General features: G+C 48.9%; 1 protein-coding gene across 1 annotated transcript in view; it reads left to right on the forward strand.

Annotated features, from left to right (window-relative positions):
- LOC113972629 (TOX high mobility group box family member 2-like) overlaps nt 1-20,347 on the forward strand; it is a 155,331-nt gene that overhangs the window by 84,597 nt on the left and 50,387 nt on the right. The window contains 1 exon segment of the mRNA XM_027693919.1: nt 6,873-7,118. Within this exon segment, the coding sequence (XP_027549720.1) occupies nt 6,873-7,118 (246 nt within the window).

Consider the following 20,347-nt stretch of genomic DNA (forward strand, 5'->3'; position numbering starts at 1 on the left):
TCACAGGTGTGAACACAAGCCCTCTGGCATCCCTCCCTGGAGAAGGGGTGCCAAAGGGGTCCGTACCTCTGCCCACAGCCCCCCTGGGTCACCCCACAGAGAGCTCCCCTCCATTTCCCTTGCTGACCCCAGAGCATTTTGCTGGAGTTCGCAGTGTCCGAGTGACTCCCACTTTCTCCTGCCACCTCCACTGACATTTCTGCCCCTGTGGCTTCAGTGCCTTGAATGAACACAAAACCTCCATGCTTCCCATGCTGGAAAAATGTATCAAAATCCCCTTCTTGCAAATATGACTGTGCCTGGGTGAGTAATGTGTGGTAGGAGAGGAGTTTGGAGGCTTTTAAGGAAATACAGATAGTTGGTCTTCAGGAAGCTTCAATTTTAACTTTTCATTGTGTTTGGACTCTTTTCCTCTTTATATGGCCCACGGTCTTCTGTCAACCTGATGTGCCCTGCAGCTGGTGTGGCACATGGTGAATCTTTTAGGTGTGTGTAAGAGAAATAGGGAATGTGTGGGTATGACAAAGCCATCCATGTGCTTCTCTGGCTTCTGGCATGATCTGATGCATCATCCAGCTTTGGTAGGATTGAGATACCCCCAAATCCCCCTGGCTGGTTCTCTGCATCCCCTTCCCAATAGAGCATGTGGTGCCAGTGGGACAGTGCTCTCCCTGGCATAGCCCTCAGCCCTGGGATTGGGGTCCTGCTGGGATTGGGTTGTGGGGATTGCCATCACTCCTCATGGGATATCGTGGGCACCCCAAAAGCTCCATCTCCTCCCTGGTATTTGTGCACACCAGGAGCTCAAGCCGTAGTCCTTGGTCGCACTTCTCAGCCCCACAGACAGCAATGTTTTCCTCACTTTGCAGGTTTGCCCAGGCTGGTTTGGGTCTGTTTAGTCCATGTCATCTCTGGAGTGTCAAGAGCTTTTGCATTGGCTTCAGGAAAAAAACAGTTAGTAGATGAGAGATGGTGCCAGGTCTGTGGTGGTTTGTGTCATCTGGATAGATCACACAAGCCTACTTATTTCCTTGTACCTTACCAAGAACAAATGTTCTCTCTTAGGCTCATATTTACTGTTGAATGTTATTTGACAGGCCAAATATTTACCTGCAATAATACTACAAATCTTTATCCTCCTCACTGGGAATAATATTTCTCTGAATCAATGCTTGGCTGCAACTCCTGGATCCTCACAGATAATCACACAGAACATGACTCAGTGGAGAATTGAGGTCACTGGACATTTGCCATTCTGCCAAGGAGGAGAACAGTTTCCCAGATCCTCAGTCATGTCCTCTGTGATTAATACCAATGTGCAGTGCAGACATGATGCTGCCTGGCTGTGGAGTGTTTTGGAGAGGAGAATGGTGCTTTCCTTCCCTTCCAGGAGGGGAAGGGCAGGAGAAAGCTAAGGGCTTCATTTATAGAAGTGCTCAACACTAGTTACTCCCTCCTGAGTCACCTGCATGCAGATTTGTAGTGTCTTAGAGCGTGGCTGTGGCTTTGGCTGAGGAACAGCTGCTCCCTCAAGAGCTGCACAGCATTAAGATGTCTGGACATCCCTTGGTCTCAGACCAGCTGAATGTGTGGAGCCCCTGGAGCCCCTGGGTGCTGCACAGGGATTGGGGCAATGGATCACTGTGGTTCCTGGGAGTGCTCCCCCGGGCTCAGGGGGGTTTGGTTAGGGGGTGGCTGGTGGGAGCTTGCCAGGGCTTGGCTTTATTTGAGTTCAGGAGGAGATGCAGCACAGGAGGAGAAGATGAAGCAGCAGCAACATCAAGTGTGGTTTCAGCCCAATGGCAGAGGGTGTGCTGGGTCACAGTGCCCATCTCACAGTGCAGAGGTGAGGGACACCCAGGACACGAGGATAACTCATGGATGTGCTCCATGTTTGCAGCAGAGATGAGCCACTTGCCATCAACAGACCAGTCCCCAAAGCTGCCTCCTGCCTGAGAGCTTTCTCCTGCAGGTCCTGGGGATTTGGGGTGCCTCCTATCCATCTCTCTCCCTCTTCTGAAAAGCATCAAGGAATGGGGCAAATCCAGAAGATCTTGGCCCATTGTCCCTGGGGTGGGGAGCAGCACTGGCAGGAGGCCACGTTGGGGTGTCTCCAAGACCTGATGGTGCTTAGGAGCACAGGTTGTGCCCCAGCAGTTCAGCAAGGGGGCCTGGCTGTGCAGGTTACCTCGTTCTTTTACACGGGGTTTAGGAATTCTGACTTTCCTCTCAAGTGATTAGGAATAGCGTGTCCCTGACTGTGTGCTGTGAGCTGTGAGGGAGCAGCCAGTAACTTGGTTAGCTGTTGTGACTCCTCTTGGTCCTGGACATGGGCTGGGTGTCACCTTGCCAGGAATCAGCCTTTCTTTCCAGTACAGTCCCCTCACATCACCTCCCCTCCACTCCTCTGTGCTCTGATGCTGAACCTGCAGGTGGATGGAGATGGTCTAGGGAGCACGTTCAAATTTGGTTTTTAAGAAGGAAAAATTGTTTTAAAATATGATTTTGCTGCTGTTGGAGGTTGGTTGTGCCTGCTGCAATGCCATCCCATGCCATTGCTGTGCAAGGATGGGGCATAACCATGGGTATGAGTCCCTGGCACAGGTTGCCCAGAGAATCTGTGGCTGCCCCTGGATCCCTGGAAGTGTCCAAGGCCAGGTTGGACGGGGCTTGGAGCAACCTGGTCCAGTGGAAGGTGTCCCTGCCCATGGCAGGAGGGTTGGAATGAGATGATTTTTAAGGTCCCTTCCAACCTAAGCTATTTTATGGTTCTCTGATAACCCTGGGGCTGCGCTCGGGGCAGTTTGGTCCTGTACAGCCCCTCTATCTGGGGCACAGAGCTGCTCAGGGGTCTGAGGGCAAGGAGGGACTCAGAAAAGGGGCACTGCCCCCTCTCTGAGAGGTTCCTGGCTCCATCCTGTATCTCCATCCCTCTGCAGGCTGAGGCAGGGGGTTGCCACCCCAAGTACCATCCATGTGCCCTGCAGCGCGAGCCGCGAGAGGCTTTGCAAGAAGAGGCTTGTTGTTTCAGCTGATTTCAGTGTTTTAATTTGAAGGGGAATAATGTGTAATCACAACAACTGTCATCTGTTTGACAGTGGAAAATCCCAGATCTCCCGTGCTTTTTTGTGCCCCGTGCTGGGCAGCCTTTCAGCAGCACGAGCTGCTCTGCAGTCACATTTGTAGTCCTGGTGGGATGAATGGGTTCAGACCAGCTCACTAATCTAATTTGTAATGTATCCTTATAACGTATAATTGGCTGTTTAATTTAATTCAAATTAACATAAGAATGGAAAATACAATCTGCTGTGTATCCCACATGGTGGTGGAGGGGAGCGTTGGGTGTTCCTGCAGAGAGGTTGAGAGGTGGCTTTGTGAGACCACCCTTGGTGGGGGTGGAGGCGTCATCTTGGACATGTCAGTAGGCACCGTGTGTGACAATAAATCACTCCCTTTCCCCAGCCTTCCAAGTGCCTATCTGTCTCATCTCCCTTCCTTATCTTTCTAGCCATCTCTTTAAAACACATATAGAGTGAAGGCGGCTTGCTTTGGAAAACTGTCGGTAGCGACAGGGTGTGAAAGCTGGCAGGCGCCGAGTCTGATTATGTTGATTGGATATTGTCTAATCTGATTTTGATTGTGTACAGCTTTGATTGTAATTTTGATACGTCTGCAAAATGCTGTAGCTGTTTGGAAAGCTTTGTGATTTAAACAGGTCTTTTTTCTTTCTCTCTTTTTTTTTTTTTCCCCTGGGTTGAATAGAACAGAGGCAGAAACGTGCCAGGGGGTGAGCGGGGCGACGGGGCTTTGGCACTCCCTGCAAAACCACCTCAAAGCCCTTGGGTGAGCTGCTCTGCAGCAACACAAGGAACTCATAGTTTTGAAGAGAGCTTTAGGAAACTTTGAGTGGGTTTTACATAATTTAGTTAAGCACAGCAAAGCCACTTGCTTATATACCTGATACCAAAATAAACCAGTTGGAGAACAAGTTTGCTGTGTGATGATTTATTTAAATCCCTTTCTGTAAAGCATGGAGTGAAATCCTCTTAAATAACTGGGAAAGAATCGGTGTACCTCGAGGAGCACAGCCCAAATGGAAACCTTGCTACGAGAGGTATTAAATGGGATCTCTCTGTCTGCTGTTGTGTACATCCCCTCAGCCCGCTGCCTCCTCCCTATAATAACACTGTTAGACAGAAGCTGGCTGGAAAAGTAGCTGGGCTTGAATTTCCCCTGAACAATAACAGTTGGTACAGAGCTATCAGGGCCCAGGCTCTGTCTTGTGTTTCTGGCATGCTGTTGTTTCCCTACAGCTGGTGGGAATCTCAGGAGAACATGAAGGTTCTGGTCAGATATGCAGTACCTGTTCTTGAGTCATCAAATGGTTTAAGTTGGAAGGGAACTTAAAGGTCATCTTGTTCCAATCCCCTGCCATGGGCAGGGACACCTTCCACTAGCCCAGGTTGCTCCAGCCTGGCCTTGGACACTTCCAGGGATGGGGCAGCCACAGCTTCTCTGGGCAACCTGTGCCAGGGCCTCCCCACCCTCACAGGGAGGAAGTTCTTCCCAATATCCCATCTAACCCTGCCCTCTGGCAGTGGGAAACCATTTCCCCCTGTCCTGTGACTCCATCCCTTGTCTAGGGTCCCTCTCCAGCTCTCTTGGAGCCCCTTGAGGCACTGGAAGGAGCTAAGGGCTCCCTGGAGCCTTCTCTTCTTCAGGCTGAACACCTCCAGCCCTCCCAGCCTGGCTCCAGCCCTCAGAGGATCTCTGTCGTCTCCTCTGGACTTGCTCCAGGAGCTGCACATCCTTCCTGTGCTGAGGACCCCAGGGCAGGAGGCAGCACTGCAGGTGGAGTCTCACTTGAGCAGGGCAGAGCAGCACAATCCCCCCTCCCACTGCCCAGGCTGTGGGACGAGCCCAGGACAGGGGGGGTTTCTGGGCTGTTTGGGTGCACACACATGTGCAACCTTTCCTCCACCAGCACCCCAAGTCCTTCTCTCACAGGGCTTTTCTCAGTGTGCACCTCTCCCAGTCTGTGCTCCTGCCCGGATCACCCTGACCCAGGTACAGCATCTTGCACTTTGACTCATTAAACCTCGTTCTTCCCAGGCTCGTCCAGGTCCCCCTGGACATCCCGTCCTTCTGTTCTGTCAGCAGCTCTTTTCTTTGTCTCTTTCTGCAGTGGGGTGAGGGAAGGGGAGAGGTGGGGGTTCAGCTGAGCAGAGGACAAGCTACCACCAGCCTCAGTTTTGGGGTGAGTCAGGAGCACCCCCCTGCTCTGACACCCCACAGAGCCACGGCTCTCCCTGGCAGTGCCCTTTCACCAATGCACAGATCCCTCCTTCCTCTCTCCTGCCTCTCCCACTGACTTCTGTGTTCTGGTTAAATATGGGCTTTAATTTATTTTATTAAGGGCTTTCTCCCCGCACTGTGGGGTGATGAAGAGCAGGAATCTGAGGATGAGCCCTGGGACAATGGATTAATAAAGCCTACAGTGCTTAACTGTTTTTTTAAACATCTGGGGTTTTGCTCTTAAATCAAGTACTAAGTCAAAATCCAACCATGAAACTAGGTGATCAGGGCAATTTAGCTCAAAATCCACGTGTATAATACTATGGCTAATCAGAATTTCATATGCTATAATAATAATAATATGTGAAACAGTAGATGTTTAGAATCAGCCTCCTCTGCCAGAGACTCATTATGTTCTGCATTGATAATTAATAATTTTGGATAGATTCACACTTACATTATGAAGCAAATATGTTTTTGTCTGAAGTGAAAACGATTGCACAGGTGCAATAACATATTCTTTATATAAATTGGAACGCTTGGAAGTAAACAAGCCTCCAGAAAACATGGGGAGCAGACGGAGAACTGACATCTCTGTGTATTCGTGTCACCTCGAGGCAGCGTTGGTAGGGAGGTGAGGGAACACTTCTCCAGATGAAATTTGGAAGAGGATATAAGGAAGGACAAATCTCCATGTGTGGTGAAGCCATGCAGGCTTCCTTTAAAGGATTTTTTAACAAGTGATGGCTGTGTTTGCAAATCTCCCTCCCTGGTTGTAGCTTCTATGCTGGAGTTTTTGAGGACTCAACAGGAATTAGGACAAGAGGGAATGGCTTTAAACTGAAAGGGGGAAGAGTTAGATTAGGTATTAGGAAAAAATTCATTACTACGAGGGTGGGGAGGCCCTGGCATGGGTTGTCCAGAGAAGCTGTGGCTGCCCCATCCCTGGAAGTGTTGAATGGGGTTTGGACCAATCTGGTTAGTGGAAGGTATCCCTGCCCATAGTTTAAGTGAGGTTTAAGGTCCTTTCCAACCCAAACCATTCCATGATTCTTTGAATATTGTTCCCAAGTAATCATTATTTCTGCAGACCTAATTCTCATAAAAACTCTTAAAAATACCAGCTGTAGGTACTGTAAGAGCTGAGCTGGGTGCCCAGAGAGAGACTTTGACTTACAAATGCCTCAGCTGGTCGGGAAGCAGCTCTGCCATGGTTCCAGTGGCTCTGCAAGCATCCCTGGCCTGGCTGTGGTCCAGGCATGGAGGTTTCTGCTGAGGTTTTGGCGAGTTAAAGATGTGCAAGAGGGATGAGGGGAGCAAGGGGATGACCTGAGTGGATCTGAGGTGTGTGAGGATCCATGGTGTCTCTGATGGATGGTGGTGCAGCACTGCCACACTTGCACCCTGGCTCCTGCCAAGTTCCAACCTGGTGTGCAGCGCTAGAGTTACCCTTTTTATTACAACAAAACCATTTTCACTGGAATGTGCTTTTGTATTTCTTACACAAATGATCGTTTCCTTTGCTGAAGCAGCGGGGCAGTGACAAAATGTTGCAAAATGTCTTTTTCCCGTTTCAGACGTACAACAGCCAGAATGAAAACAACGAGGACTACGAGATCCCTCCCATAACGCCTCCCAATCTCCCCGACCCTTCCCTCCTGCACTTGGTGGACCACGAAACTGGATATCACTCTCTGTGCCACAGCCTCCCTCCCAACAGCCTGATCCCAGCCTACCCCTACCAGAACATGGACCTGCCGGCCATCATGGTCTCCAACATGTTGAGTCAGGATGGGCATCTCCTGTCCAGCCAGCTACCCACGGTCAGTGCCTTTCCCCTCTTACTGTCTTGCATCAAAGCTGCTCTGTATTTTGAGTTATGAGTCAGCTGAGCATGGAAGGGTGTCGGTGATGAGCTGTTTGCCTGAGGGGGTTGGCAGCTCTGTGGTGCTGCCCACCAAGGCCGGGGTGCAGTGGCAGAGACTGGAGTCACCTGAGTGGCCATGCACATGGTGTCAAGTCTATGTTTCCAGTTTGGTGTCTTCCTGAGCCTGATGAACCACTCAAGAGCAGGGGAAGGTTGTTTTCCTCTGTGTATTTAACATCCTCCCTGAACCAAGCGAAGTGCACGTACTCCATCCCCCGTGGGAATGTGACCAGCCAAAGCCTGGAGTTCATAGCCCTGCATCCTTTCTCTTCATCCCTGTGTCCTGCTGCCAGGGTGACCCCAGTGGCATCAGCAGGAGGAGCATGGATGCTCCCTGAAGGGAAAGCTGTGTGATTGATTTCAAGGGGAACAAGATCCCTCCTGGCACTTGCAGGCTCAAATTGCCTCTTGCCTCACGCCGTGGCAAGGGGATACCTTGGGAGGTTTCAAATGACTCATCTGTAGGGATAAACAAGGCAGGGATAATGAAGTTGAAGTGCAGCTCTGGGAAGAAACTTCAGGGCTAATTAGACCTTACGATGCTTCTGCATCGGCAGCACCGAGGAAAGGTTGTGACTTGATTTTGACAGTGATACTGAATTAATACTGTTGCTGTTTAATACCATTTTCCTCTTTAGCAAATTTAGCCCTGTGGTTGGGTTTCGACATTGTTTCTCTCTGAGATCATTGATTTTGGATGGCATCGATATCAAACAGAGTTAATTTGACTTAAAGAGCATGGCTGGGAGGCTGCCCCTGCCTGGCTGGGGAGCTCTTGGTGTTGATTGCTTGACTAGATAATGGTCTGAAAGGTAGTGATATTTAAATATTTAAATGGGATATTATCTCTTAGCCCAGGAAAATCCCAAGGCTTTCTAAAGTCCTGATGAGTCTCCAAGTTTCATTGTTAGTGTGTTTAAGAAAAATATCATGTTCTGCCCATCAGTATTGAACAGAGGCATATTTCTATGGAATTAAATATTACTTAGGGCTCTGTGTTAGCTTCTAGGTTCTTAGGTGATTAAAACATTCATTTCTGAGACAAAAAGAGTCAATTTCAGCTGAAATATTTTTCCCTGGTTTAATTTAAAGCACAGCCCCTTTGCCTGACCCCTATTTTCATAACACGATAATTTTATCCTGTGTTGATTGTCTCATTTTTGGAGGTGATATTGCACTTATAAATCACTTTCTAAAATACCTAAAGAAAAAAAGAATTGGGGGATTTATTAAGCAGCTTCCCTACGTCTGAAATAATTTATTTTGGAGTAGTCCTTGGGAAACGTTCTCTTTCTTACTTTATGGTACTGTTTTACAAATGCAGCGTGGTGACAATAAATCAGGACTGAGCCAGAGAAGATAAGAAGGGGGCTTAGTGGGCTGTAAAAGTAGAATAGAGAGATTAAGATTTGTTTGCCCCTTACCGCGAAAATAAAAAAATCCAGTGAACCCTGAATTTCCCAGCCAATAGTGAATTGAAACTGTTTGGTTTTGAGTGGAAACCCTTGGAGCTGTAATACATCTTCAGGGGTCCTGACAGCAAGGGGAGGGGATCAGGGAGGGAGCCGTGTTGCACTTTTACGTCAGAATTCAATCCTACCTTACCCTCCTGCCAAAGCATTTTTTTCCCACTGAAAAGTGACACCTTCTGTCCCCTCTTGGGTGGGGGATTGAGTCTCCCCTTCCTCCAGCACCAGCCCACGATGGCAGTGTTTGTCCCACAGCACACCTACAGCTCCTGTTAGTGCTGAAGGGAGCAGCACATGCACATGAGGACACAATAAAACCCTGGGGAGAGAGCAGATTTTAAACTCATGTGGTTAATACCCTACAGCACCTTGCAGTACCTAAAGGGGCTCCAAGGGAACTGGAGAGGGACCTTGGGCAAGGGCATGGAGGGACATGACAAGGGGGAATGGCTTCAAACTGACAGAAAACAGGTTAGATGGGATATTGGGAAGGAATTGTTCCCTGTGAAGATGGGGAGACCCTGGCACAGGTTGCCCAGAGAAGCTGTGGCTGCCCCATCCCTGGAAGTGTCCAAGGCCAGGTTGGACAGGGCTTGGAGAAACATAATCCAGTGAAAGGTGTCCCTGCCCATGTCAGGGGAGTGGAACTAGGTGGTCTTTAAGTTCCCTTCCAACTCAAACCATCCTGTGATTCTTCACCTCCTGCCCATGTGCCTGTCACGCCACAGCTCACGGGGTGGTGTCCCCGTGAAGCCAGAAGTGAGTCAGGAGTCACTGTCTGATGGCACAGGGCACACTCTGTGCTCCAACCCTGCCAAAGTCACCCACCACCCATCACCAGGTGGGTGTTTGCAGCAGGAAGCCTCCACATCAAGAGAGGGGCTTGTTTGCCAACGCTTCCAAAAGGAGAGGGTTCATTACCACACGGGTAGTGACGGGAAGCCAGTCTGGGGCTGAGCGGTGCCTGAGCACAGAGGAGGTGGCTCAGCCTGGGGAGGTTTTGTCTTTGTTCCAGCACCAGCGTTGTTCATGCAAATGCTGGAGCTGGAGCCTCTCTCCTGCTCCTTGCTGTAGTTCATACAGGTTTTTGCATACACAGCTGTTTCCTGCCTTGGCTGCCATGTCTTTTGGTTTGAATACGGTGACAAATGACAAGCAATTCCACGTAAAATATTTAGACATTGGTCAGACTTGTGCTCTAAAAATGTAACTTGAGCCTTGGGATTTTTTTTAAGGCATCCTCGTGAAAAAAATCTCAAGCTGCTGGAAAGAGGTGAGTCCTGACTCCCGGAGAGCCATGGGATTGGAATTTTCTTTAAGAGCTCAGAAGTAAATAAAGAAAATACAGGTGCAGGTTGCTGTCCCCTGGGATGTGTCTCTTGTCCTGGGATGTCCTGACATTACCCTCAGATTGCATTAAGCCTCCCAGTGCCTCTGCCAGGGATAGGCTGCTGCTCCTACTATGGAGGTGACCAACTCAGGGTGATTTTAAATCAGGACAGAAATTCCCATGGCAGGGTGGGAGCTGGAGAGTGGAGGTGGATATGCTGTGTGCCAGACCCCACTCCTGCCTCCAGCCCACCCACAGGCTGTCAGAAGCTGGAGCCCCTTGTTCAAGCACAGCAGCTGTGCCCTGATGGGGAAAACCCAAATCCACCACCCCTTCTGTATTTCCTTATCCCCTCAGGATCATCATCCAGAGCAGCCTCCCCACCACTGGCCTCTGCACACCCTGCTCTGCCCATGGACCAGCTCTGCATTTCCATAACATGGTTCTTCACTGCTGTTTCTCTCACTTTATTTCTCTTTTTTTTTTTCCCCCATGAGTTTTTGGAAGTTGAGGGAGTTTTCAATCACTGGATGTGGGGTGCAGGGAGCTGAAGAGGAGGGAAGCAGGGATGGATGGACAAGGAATGGCACAGGACGTGTGGAGGATGGTGGAAGGGGATGTGGGGAGGCTGGGGAGGAGGCAGGACTGGCTTGTTTGGGGAAAACTTGGGTTTTTTTGTGTAGTGACAAGAAACAAACAGAAAATTCTTACTACAGTGGATTTTTTTTTCTACTGGCCTCTCTTTTGCTATGGGAAAAGAGGAAGGAAAGAAGAGGAGTGGCAGGAGGGAAAGGAAATAGGAGAGATGTGACTGTCGCTGAGAAATGGAAATATTTAGGAAAAAATTGTTTTCCACGGGAAGAGAATGACTTTTCCCACTGTGACCATCCCAACAGTGTGGACAAGCAGCTGCTGAGCCCTCCAGGGATTCACAAGGAGTCCTGCTGGGCTGGGACCACACTGGGGTTGGGATCTGGGGGCATGGGGGAATCGGGGCAGGGGGCAGAGACATGCTGTGGATCAGTGGTGAGGTGGGGGCCCGCTGGGTTAAGGAGCTGCTGTGAATAAATGAGATTTCAGAAGGGATTTGGCAGAACATATTTGACAGAAACAAAGGCCAATCAAGGTCAGAGCTCAGGAATCTCCAACGCAGCGCAAACATATTTCCATAAATATTAAATAGCGACCAAGCGGGCTGGGGGTGTCTCTGCTCATCAGGTGGGACAGTGCTGGGCTGGGGGGAGCCAGGAGCTCCTGGTCAAGGGGACAACACTGCCTGGAGCTCACCACAACTGCTCCAGAACCTCAAAACTGTGCGGTCCCCCAAGCCTGATCAAAGGAGGTGGCTGTGCTGGGACACACCAAAAAACCAGCCCGTTCTCCCATGGTGCACATCATGGGCTGAGAGATCCTTGTGAGTCCTTTAAATGCACTAACACTTCCCTGAGCCCAGTGGGGTGACTTTTTTCTGCTCACAGCGAGCTGGTGCGAGGACAAAAGTGCTGCAGCCACAGCCTGACAGTTCTTAGTTTCTGTTTGTTGACTGGAAACAGATTATTTGAAAACTGTTAAAAATCTTCGGTGGCAAAAAGCACATTGATTCTGTAAAATGACAGATTCCCAGTTAGCTGTGGAACCTGTTTTTGCAGAGGGGAGAAAGTAAAATGGTAAATGGGGGTGAACTGTAGTAGCAAGGCAAGTGCCAGGCTGAAATTCCTGAAGTTTTCAGTTGACTTTGCAACCTGAATAGCTGTTTCCCAGCACGATGGGGCTTTGGTCTGGAACAGAGAGGAAACCAGTAAAACAGCTCAGCAGTAATCCAGCTGCCTGCCTCCCACAGGAGAAGTGGAAAGGAAAGGCAGCCCCTTCCCAGAGCTGGGGTGTGCATGCCCGAGCTGTGGGGTGGTGAAGGGCTCCTTTCTGGTGCTCACCAGAAGACCTTGAAGAAAGTTTTCCTGCAAGCAGGTTGCAAGGCCATGCCCTGGCAGCTCTCTTGACTCTGTGTGTCTCTCCCCACGTCCCAGCCTTCCCTGAGGTGGAGTCAGTGGGAATCCCAGCGCTGTTGTCCTGCACAGCCCTGGGAAGGCAGTCGTGGTACCCAGTGATAGAGGGAGCACAGCTGGATGTGGCTGTACAGAGCTGGTGAGCATGGAAGTTTTCCAGCAGAGGATCACAGAATCCCAGAATGGTTTAGGGTGAAAGAGGCCTTTTAAGATCATCCAGTTCTAACCCAAATACTCTGGGCAGGGACACCTTCCACTATCCCAAGTTGCTCCAAGCCCCGTCCAACCATGACCTACAATGTTCCCAGGGATGGGGCAGCCACAGCCTCTCTGGGCAACCTGTGCCAGGGCCTCCCCACCCTCACTGCAAAATCTTCTCCCTTATATTCAGCTAGATTTTGTCACAAAAGCCAAGTAAGATGTGCCAGTCTTTTCTCTAAGTCATTGGAAATCCATGATCCCAGTAGGCAGGACAGCAAATACTTCCAATACATCAATATTTCACTAATTTTGAATCACTGCCTGTTAAAATATGTTATTTGAAATAATCCATATCCCAATGCAATGTGCAGGCAGCAGTGCCCTTTAGAGCAAGTTCATGCTCTTGGAAAGAGCCTGAATAAATAAATATATCAACAACAGCAGTGGTGGAGTCACCAGCAGCAAAAACTTTGCAAAGTTCCCCAAGCTTCAGTCCTGGATAAGTTTACAGTGGCAATTTTGTGTTGTGTGCTTTCAGGTTTTGACTAATTTGGCTTTCTGCTTATTAATGGTTGAGTATTTAAAAACTAAACTCCAAAACATGAGCCCTTGGTGGAAAATAGTAATAACACAACCCTACATGAAGGGTTCTTTGTATTAAGCAGAGCCCTGTTTGCAATTCCCTACTAGTGTTTTTCTCAGAGGCAATAAATGAAAGAAATATGTCTTTTTAAATTTTATAAAACTCAGAAAAATGGTTTTAAACAGCTTTTCTTCACCTCCTATAATTATTTATTTTCAAACAGTCCTTCAGGGTAATGTTCCGTTTTCTTATTTCACACTCCTTTTTCTCATAAATGAACCATCACTTCAATAAATCATTATGAAAACAGAGACTAACACAAACCCTGAAAGGTTGAAAGATTTATGTAACACATTTATGTTTTCCATTTTCTCATTCTGGTACTCCACTGCTAAAGCTAAGCTAATAAAAGCTGCTATTAATATTTCTTGTTGCCTGGCAACCAGAGAGAGGGAGTAATAGCTTTAGCTAGAAAAATAGATGACCGATAAGGAAAAATTCAATTCTTTTATTATCTCAAGGGAAAATGGGCTTTTACTGGAACATTATGATGTACGAGTGTGAAGTTGAATACAAAGGATATTTTTTCAGTTGTTTTTCTATTTTTAATGAACGTTATTTTACCTTCACAAACTCGTTTAAGGCATTTGCCCCACCTACTTGCGAGCTTAATTTAGCAACACCCACACATGCTTCTGGCTTTAAGTATCTGTTGGCATTTTCACTTGGAAGCCCCTTCCCACCACACCTCCCCCCGAGCTTGAGTGCTCGGCCGTAAAATTTCACTCTGGGTCGGAACCTGGCAGACAAGATTCCCAATCAAAGGGTAAATTGTTCTTGTGTGTGTTTAAAACACGGTTTCCCAGAGGAAGGGGCACGTGTGGTGAGGTACTTTGTGAAGTTTTACCTGTCGTGGCTGGGCTGTCTGTGCTCAGGGAGAGCAGGAATGCTGCTGCTCCTGACTGTGCTTCGGAGTGACTGCGGATGCTGAGGTACAAGTGCAGAGCTGGTGCCTGCAAGCAGAACTGTGGGTGCCTATGGGAATACCAGGCCAAGTGCTGGTGCTGGACCTGGGTCAGGGCAAATGTTATCATTCCAGGCTGAATCTCCCAGGCTGGGGGTTGAACAGACTGAGAGCAGCCCCTGGGAGAAGGTGCTGGTGGATGAGAGGCTGGACATGTCCTGGCCACGTGCTGGGCTGATCCCACTGTGGGGGCAGCAGGAGAGGGGGGAATTTTGCCCATCTGCCCTGCTCAGGTGAGACCCCACCTGCAGAGCTGCCTCCTGCTCTGGGGTCCCCAATGTCAGAAGGGCACGGACCTGTTGGAACAAGTCCAGAGGAGGCCATGAAGATGCTGCAAGAGCTGGAGCCCTTCTGCTCTGGAGCCAGGCTGGGAGAGCTGGAGAAGAGAAGACTTCTAGGAGACCTTGGACCCCCTTCCAGTGCCTAAAGGAAAGATGAGGACAGACTTTTTATCAGGGTGTGTTGCAACAGAACAAGAGGGGATGATTTTAAACTTAAAAGAGGGTTGATTTAGGTCAGATATAAGGAAGAAGTTACTTACAATGAGGGTGGTGAGACCCTGGCACAGGTTACCCAGAGAAACTGTGGCTGCCCCATCCCTGAAGGTGTTCAAGGCCAGGTTGGACAGGGCTTGGAGCAATGTGGGATAATGGAAGGTGTCCCTGCCCATGACAAGGAGGTTGGACTAAATGACCTTTAAAGGTCCTTTCCAACTCAAACAATTCTATGATTCTATGGATACAGGTCCTCTACTCCTGTGGGAGAAACCCTCCTTGATCTTCCCAGTCATCCTGAGCACCAGTACAAGCTCTCTGTGGAGCAGCAACCCCACTTTACACATGTAAACAGATACAGATACTTCTGAGTGGTCTCTTGTCAAGCACTGCTGGGAGAGAGTTGGGGTGATGTGGGTCACACTCAGGTCTCAGCTCAGTGAGTGCTCAGATAACAGCAGAGCTTGTGAGGGCTGGGCTGTGTATGGGAAGAGTGAACCTGAGGGACCAAGCTCCTGCCAATATGCTTGTGTGGTTGGTCTCCAGGTTCACCCATGAGTATCCTGTTTCTGAGATATGGGAAGGTAGGGTGTCATTATACACCTTTCACACAAGGGAACTGTTGTGACAGCTGAGAAGCAAAGCAGATGTGGGCCTTGCTTTTTAATGCAAGAATTTCTCCCTGAACAAGGGTAAGGAAGAAGGCAAGGTGTCACTTGGCCTGCCAGGTCTGGGAGAGGGTGACTGTCACCTGCCAGGGTGGGGATCTCACCTGGGAACCTGCCTATTTTCCTGGAAACCTTTAATAGCCACCTCCCTGCAGCAGAACTGCTCCTTGGCAGGAAATCCTTTCCAAACCAAACCATTCTGGGATTCTGTGTCCCAGGGCAAGGGGATGCAATAAAATGTGCTCTTACCCACAACACCACATCGTACCACACTGGAGGGGCCTTGCACAGCAGGAACCGATGTGTGTGTTTAAGTCTGGCTGTGGGATTGTCTCTGTTGCCTGTGTCTCTTTTGATTTTCTGCTGCAAACAGGGTCCTTATCTCCCTCCCCCTACTCCTCACTTGGTCAGAAGCCAGCAGGTCCCATCCCGAGGTGGTGTAACCGCTGCTCTCAGTGAAGCAGCGTCTGTGCCACGTGGCAATCCTCACATTGCCCCTCTTAACTGCTCTGTAGAAATTCATCCTCTTAATCTTTCCTTTCCTCTCCTTGAGTTGGTCACTATCTCTCTGATAAGCTGCTGCCTCCGGGGCAGCCCCACTGGTTCAAGAGCCGCCCTTATCAGCCGTAAAATACCCGGGGAGGGAGCGCAGGAGTTGTCCCCGGAACAGATGTCAGATGAGACCGTGCCTCTTGTTTGCTCTGTGCCTCACCTGCCATTAAGCGCCGGGGACACGGTTTGGTTTGCCTTTCCCAGCAATTCCAAACATCACCCGCTGCGTTTCAGTTTGGGTTTAAGCAAACTCGTCCGGGGCAATAATCGGAAGGCGCGGTTTGCGTGACGCCCGAGGAGGAGCGAGCGCCGCGGGCAGCGCGCGTGTATCAGCGGGGTAATTAAAATATCAATTACGCCGTGTTGACAGTTTGCCAAATAACTGGCTTTTTCGTGCGCAGCGAATTTAATCACTCCAAAGTCTGCTCACAAGACCCGATGCAATCTCGGGGCCGAGCTAGTACAACATAAACCCGGCGTTTGCTAAAACACGGCCTCGATATTGCTTCGCGTGATGGTGCCGCGCTCCGTAGCTGGTATCATGTTCTGAAAATTATCTTTTAATGTACAATTTGTATTGCTGAGAAATGTCACTTACTTTGCAGAACGTCTCGCCGGCATAAAACCCAAGATTTATTCCTGTCATTTTTTTGTCTCCTCTGCCACGTTGATGATAAGAAGTCTACTTTATGTGCGTAACGCTCGTGTCAGTTTTGAAATTTGGGGTTTCACGGAAGACAGTAGTATAAATAAAACATGATATAAATTAAAAATATAGTGGAAAATAAAATCTGTGAATTACAGTAGCAGATGAGATGAATGCGGCATGAAGGAGGTTTTCAGAACAATATCAAATAACTGGAGTAAATATGTTCAAGGAATGGGATGGATCTTTTTTAAGACCTGATTCTGATCTTCAGATGTGTTTGTCTCTAGTGTACAGATTTGCAGATGGATGCCTGTTACTTAGCCCTGTTTCAACCCTTTAGATTTTGGTTGTGTCCTGCAGGGTGGCATTTTTTCCCCTTCTTAGCAAACAGTTCCACTTCAACAGTTTTCCTGGGTGAGGTTAAAAACGCATTGTGCCCACACAGAAAAAATTCTGCAAATGAGAACGTGCTATGAAAAATGAACTAGAGATTTGGAAGAGAGTTTCTTTGGAATCTGGGATGTGCCTTTGGGGAAAGAGTGCCCCAGCACGGGTGATTCCTCGTCTTTTCATAGAGGATTTGTTGCCCCAGGAGCCAGGGTTGCTGCCTCAATGGGTTTTCCTCAGCTCTTTGGGCTCTGATGTCCTGTGGTACCATCTCTGCCATCTTCTTCCTTCCTGTCATAATTTGTAAAAATGTAGGCAATTGTGTCAAAAGTTAGCATTAGAAAAAATAAAAAGATGGAACAGACAGATAATGGTCAGAAAGAGCTGGGATTACCCTCGTCCATGCTGACTAATTTGGGGCATTGTGAAATGTGTTGCCTTTAATTGCAGTATGAGATAAATGATGCCAGACCATCTCTGCTAAAAAGGCTGGTTGGTTTTGGCACAATGGTTTTAGGTCTGTTTGGACCTCAGAGATCCCAACTCCTTTGGAAACAGTAGGTAAAGTTAACAGGAATGTTGTTTGTGCAAGAGCTGCAGTATCTTCCTCCTTCCTGGAAGTGTCCAAGGCCAGGTTGGACAGGGCTTGGAGCAACCTGGGCTAGTGGAAGCTGTCCCTGCCCATGGCAGGGGATGGGAATGACCTGAGCTTTAAGGTCCCTTCCAACCCAAACCATTCTATCAAATCTTTGCCTCTTGCTGAATATACTCAGCCCTCTTGCAGCTGATTAGGCAGAAACTACTTCCACCCTCCCCAAAATGCTCTCTTTGTGCCTTACTTTGTGCATGTGACTCAATGGGGCAGGTTATCCGAGGACTTGTTTTTGTTTGGGTCACACACAGGAGAGCAGAGTCATTTCCAGGCAGGAATAATCCCCAAGGCACGTGTCTCTGCACCTTCTCCTGCATCCCATTCCTGCTCCCTGCCTGTTGGAGTGGGGCTGCAAACAAAGCTGAGCTTTCATTGCCACCTCTAGACTGACAGGAAGGGTCTAATGTAGGGAAGGTGGTTTTGCCAAAGAGATGGAGCTCCCTCCATCCCGCTGGTCCATCCCTTGCACTATATATCCACCTTGTTTGCTGTCCCTTCTGCCCTGTGCTTCTTCCCTCTGTGCTCATTTCTGTGGGAATAACGAGGAGATGTGGTGGCTACAGGTCTGTGCCATGCAAAGAGCCTCCAAAAGGCAAGTGAAGGGTTTTAATTTGCAGCATAACCTCTGCCACACCATCGTGCTCCCTTGCGTGTTCACACCCCACGTCATAACGCAGCATAAAGTCTCCTTTGAAGTGCATCAAGTAGCTGTAAATAGAATAATTTTTGCCAGTTTTTAACCAGCAGCACCTCTGATACAGGAAAAACCCTAACAGCACATCTGGCAACTCTTTGCCATCCATCTCGCATGTTTTGGTCGATGTTGCAGCCCATCTTTAATCGCCGTTATCCCTCAGATCAATCATATTTATCTCGTGGCTGTCACTCTCCTTCTCCTCGCACATTCCCAGGTTGCATTAACCTGCTCCAGCAATCCCTCAGGGTTTTCCTTAGGGACAAGGAGGGCCGGTGTAACTTCGAGGATCATTCCCAATCACACACGTGCCGTGTCGCACCTTTTGCTTTCAGCTGCCTTTCCAGAAGTTTCAGCCCCGGAAGGGCCTTGTGGTTTCTGTCGTCATTGCTGTTCCCAGCTCCCGCCCCGGGGCAGGGGAGCACAAAAAGCATGGAAATTTCCACGGCTTTTGTTTCTGCTGCTGAAGTTATGATGACTGTTCTGCCGCTGTAGGTGTGCGGGCACCCAGCGAGTCTTTTTGTGTTATTTAAATGGGAGCCGTTTTTAGAGACAAATAACAGAAAGTGCTGACAATAAAAATAATGGGGCTGTAACAGGCTTTGTTGTGCAATGAGGGGATCAGAGGGCGGCATCAGCCACCGGGCTGAGTGACGGGAGGAATGGTTCCTAATTGGTGGGTAAGATTTCCTCAGCTGGTAAACAGAAATCGTAATCCCAGCCCTTTCAGGGGAGTTTTCTCCTGCCGGTGGGCTCAGTGGGGTTTGCTCTCTCCCTGAGAGCAAGGGAGAACACCAATAGGAATCCTGAATCAGATTTTCTTTCTTCAGTGAACACCCCCAACCTCTACCTGCATTTTGAGGGCGAATATTGGAAGATCCAGATGTCAAATTCAGACCCCCCTCTCCCCGGAAGGTTTAACCTGGGAAGCACAGCCTGCAAACAGCTCCAGCAGCCCTCCCTTCCCCCCGAGTGGTACAGGCTGAACCACTTCACATCCCCGTAGCCCCGAGAAATCAAAGTTACCATTTAAATGAAGAGTGCTACTTGAGTCCTGCCTCTGTGAAGAGGTGTGGGATGCAATGTCAAGAGAAATTATAATGATTGCTACAGATGCAGCTTGTCACAGAAAGAGAAAAACGTTTCTGCATCTGATGCGTGGCAGCGAGCCAGTTGGTAACATTATATGTCCGAGTGTTTCACTTGGGCTCTGCTGGATGGAAAGCATTCCTTAATGCTCTGCCTGGCTGTTACATTTGTCTCCCAGCTCTGCAGAATCCCATTAGGAACCATCCGTTTCCACCGTGGAAATGGTTTGGTCTCTGCGAGGGGAGGGAGCAGCGTATTGCTGCAATCCTTCAACATCCCTGGGAACTGCCAGTGTTGTACTTCTCACTTACCTCTCCTGCCACGGGCATTCCTCACCGTGGATCGAGGTGTCCTGTAACCTGCAGGAGGATCTGCTCCCTTCCTCCAGCCACCCAGGGCAGGCACCCAGTGGAGAGGCACCGATGTCCGTCTGTCTGAAGCCTGGCTGTCAGTTTGGAGTTAGAAGAGTCCAAAGTGCAGTGACCAACACAGGCAGCCCACGATGGGCATCGTGCCCGTGCCACCAGGGCTGTGTTAGACAAGGTCCACCCAAAAGATTCCCATCTGGTCCCTTTGGAAATGGGCAGCAGAGCGAGTGGAGGTGATGGGCTGACCAACAAGCTGGGAGGAACGTGCCTTCTCCTTGTGCTGACAGAGGCAGAGGTGGATGAGATGGGGGCAATTGGAGGTGTTGCCAAAAGAAAAGGGAGTAGCAAAGAGCGAGGTCAGTCAGGGAGTGGTTGTCCTGACGCAGGACAAGCACTTTTTGCCAATCTCTCTCATCCTTTATTGTGTTATTTGGCTAGAAAAAGCAATGATTAAAAACTCACGCACCTCATGATTTGGGGAGGTATCTCAAGGTTGTGTTGTTGCTCTGGCTGCTCTGTTGTTTATGCTTGTTTGTTAACGATGCTGAGGGTAGGCAGGGAGGAATAAAATTTGAAGGTGACACAAAGAAATTGGACATATTTGGGGCAGGAGAAAGGACATTTGGAGAGATGTAAACAGAGGAGGGAAATGGACTGCAAGATTGCAAAGGCAGTTTGTTCAGTGTTGATAAATGTGAAATTAATGCATGTTGAGGAGAAGAATATTCACTAGTCATAAAGCTTGCAGTGCTCTGAATTGACTGCCAGAAAGCACCATAAAAAACCTTGTGCAGGGATAAGGGGTTAGAGAACAGGAGAAACTCATGGATGGAGGTGGTTTGGAGAGTTATGTACTCGGTACAGTGCTGGTCATCCCGTCTCAGGCAAGGGGAAGGAAAAAAGAGGCTCAAAGACTACGAACAGAAATTATCATGGGTCTGAAAAGATCCTCTGCGATGGCA

This window comes from Neopelma chrysocephalum, unplaced genomic scaffold (genome assembly GCF_003984885.1).
Source record: "Neopelma chrysocephalum unplaced genomic scaffold, ASM398488v2 Primary Assembly neopelma1_94, whole genome shotgun sequence".
NCBI lineage: Eukaryota > Metazoa > Chordata > Aves > Passeriformes > Pipridae > Neopelma > Neopelma chrysocephalum.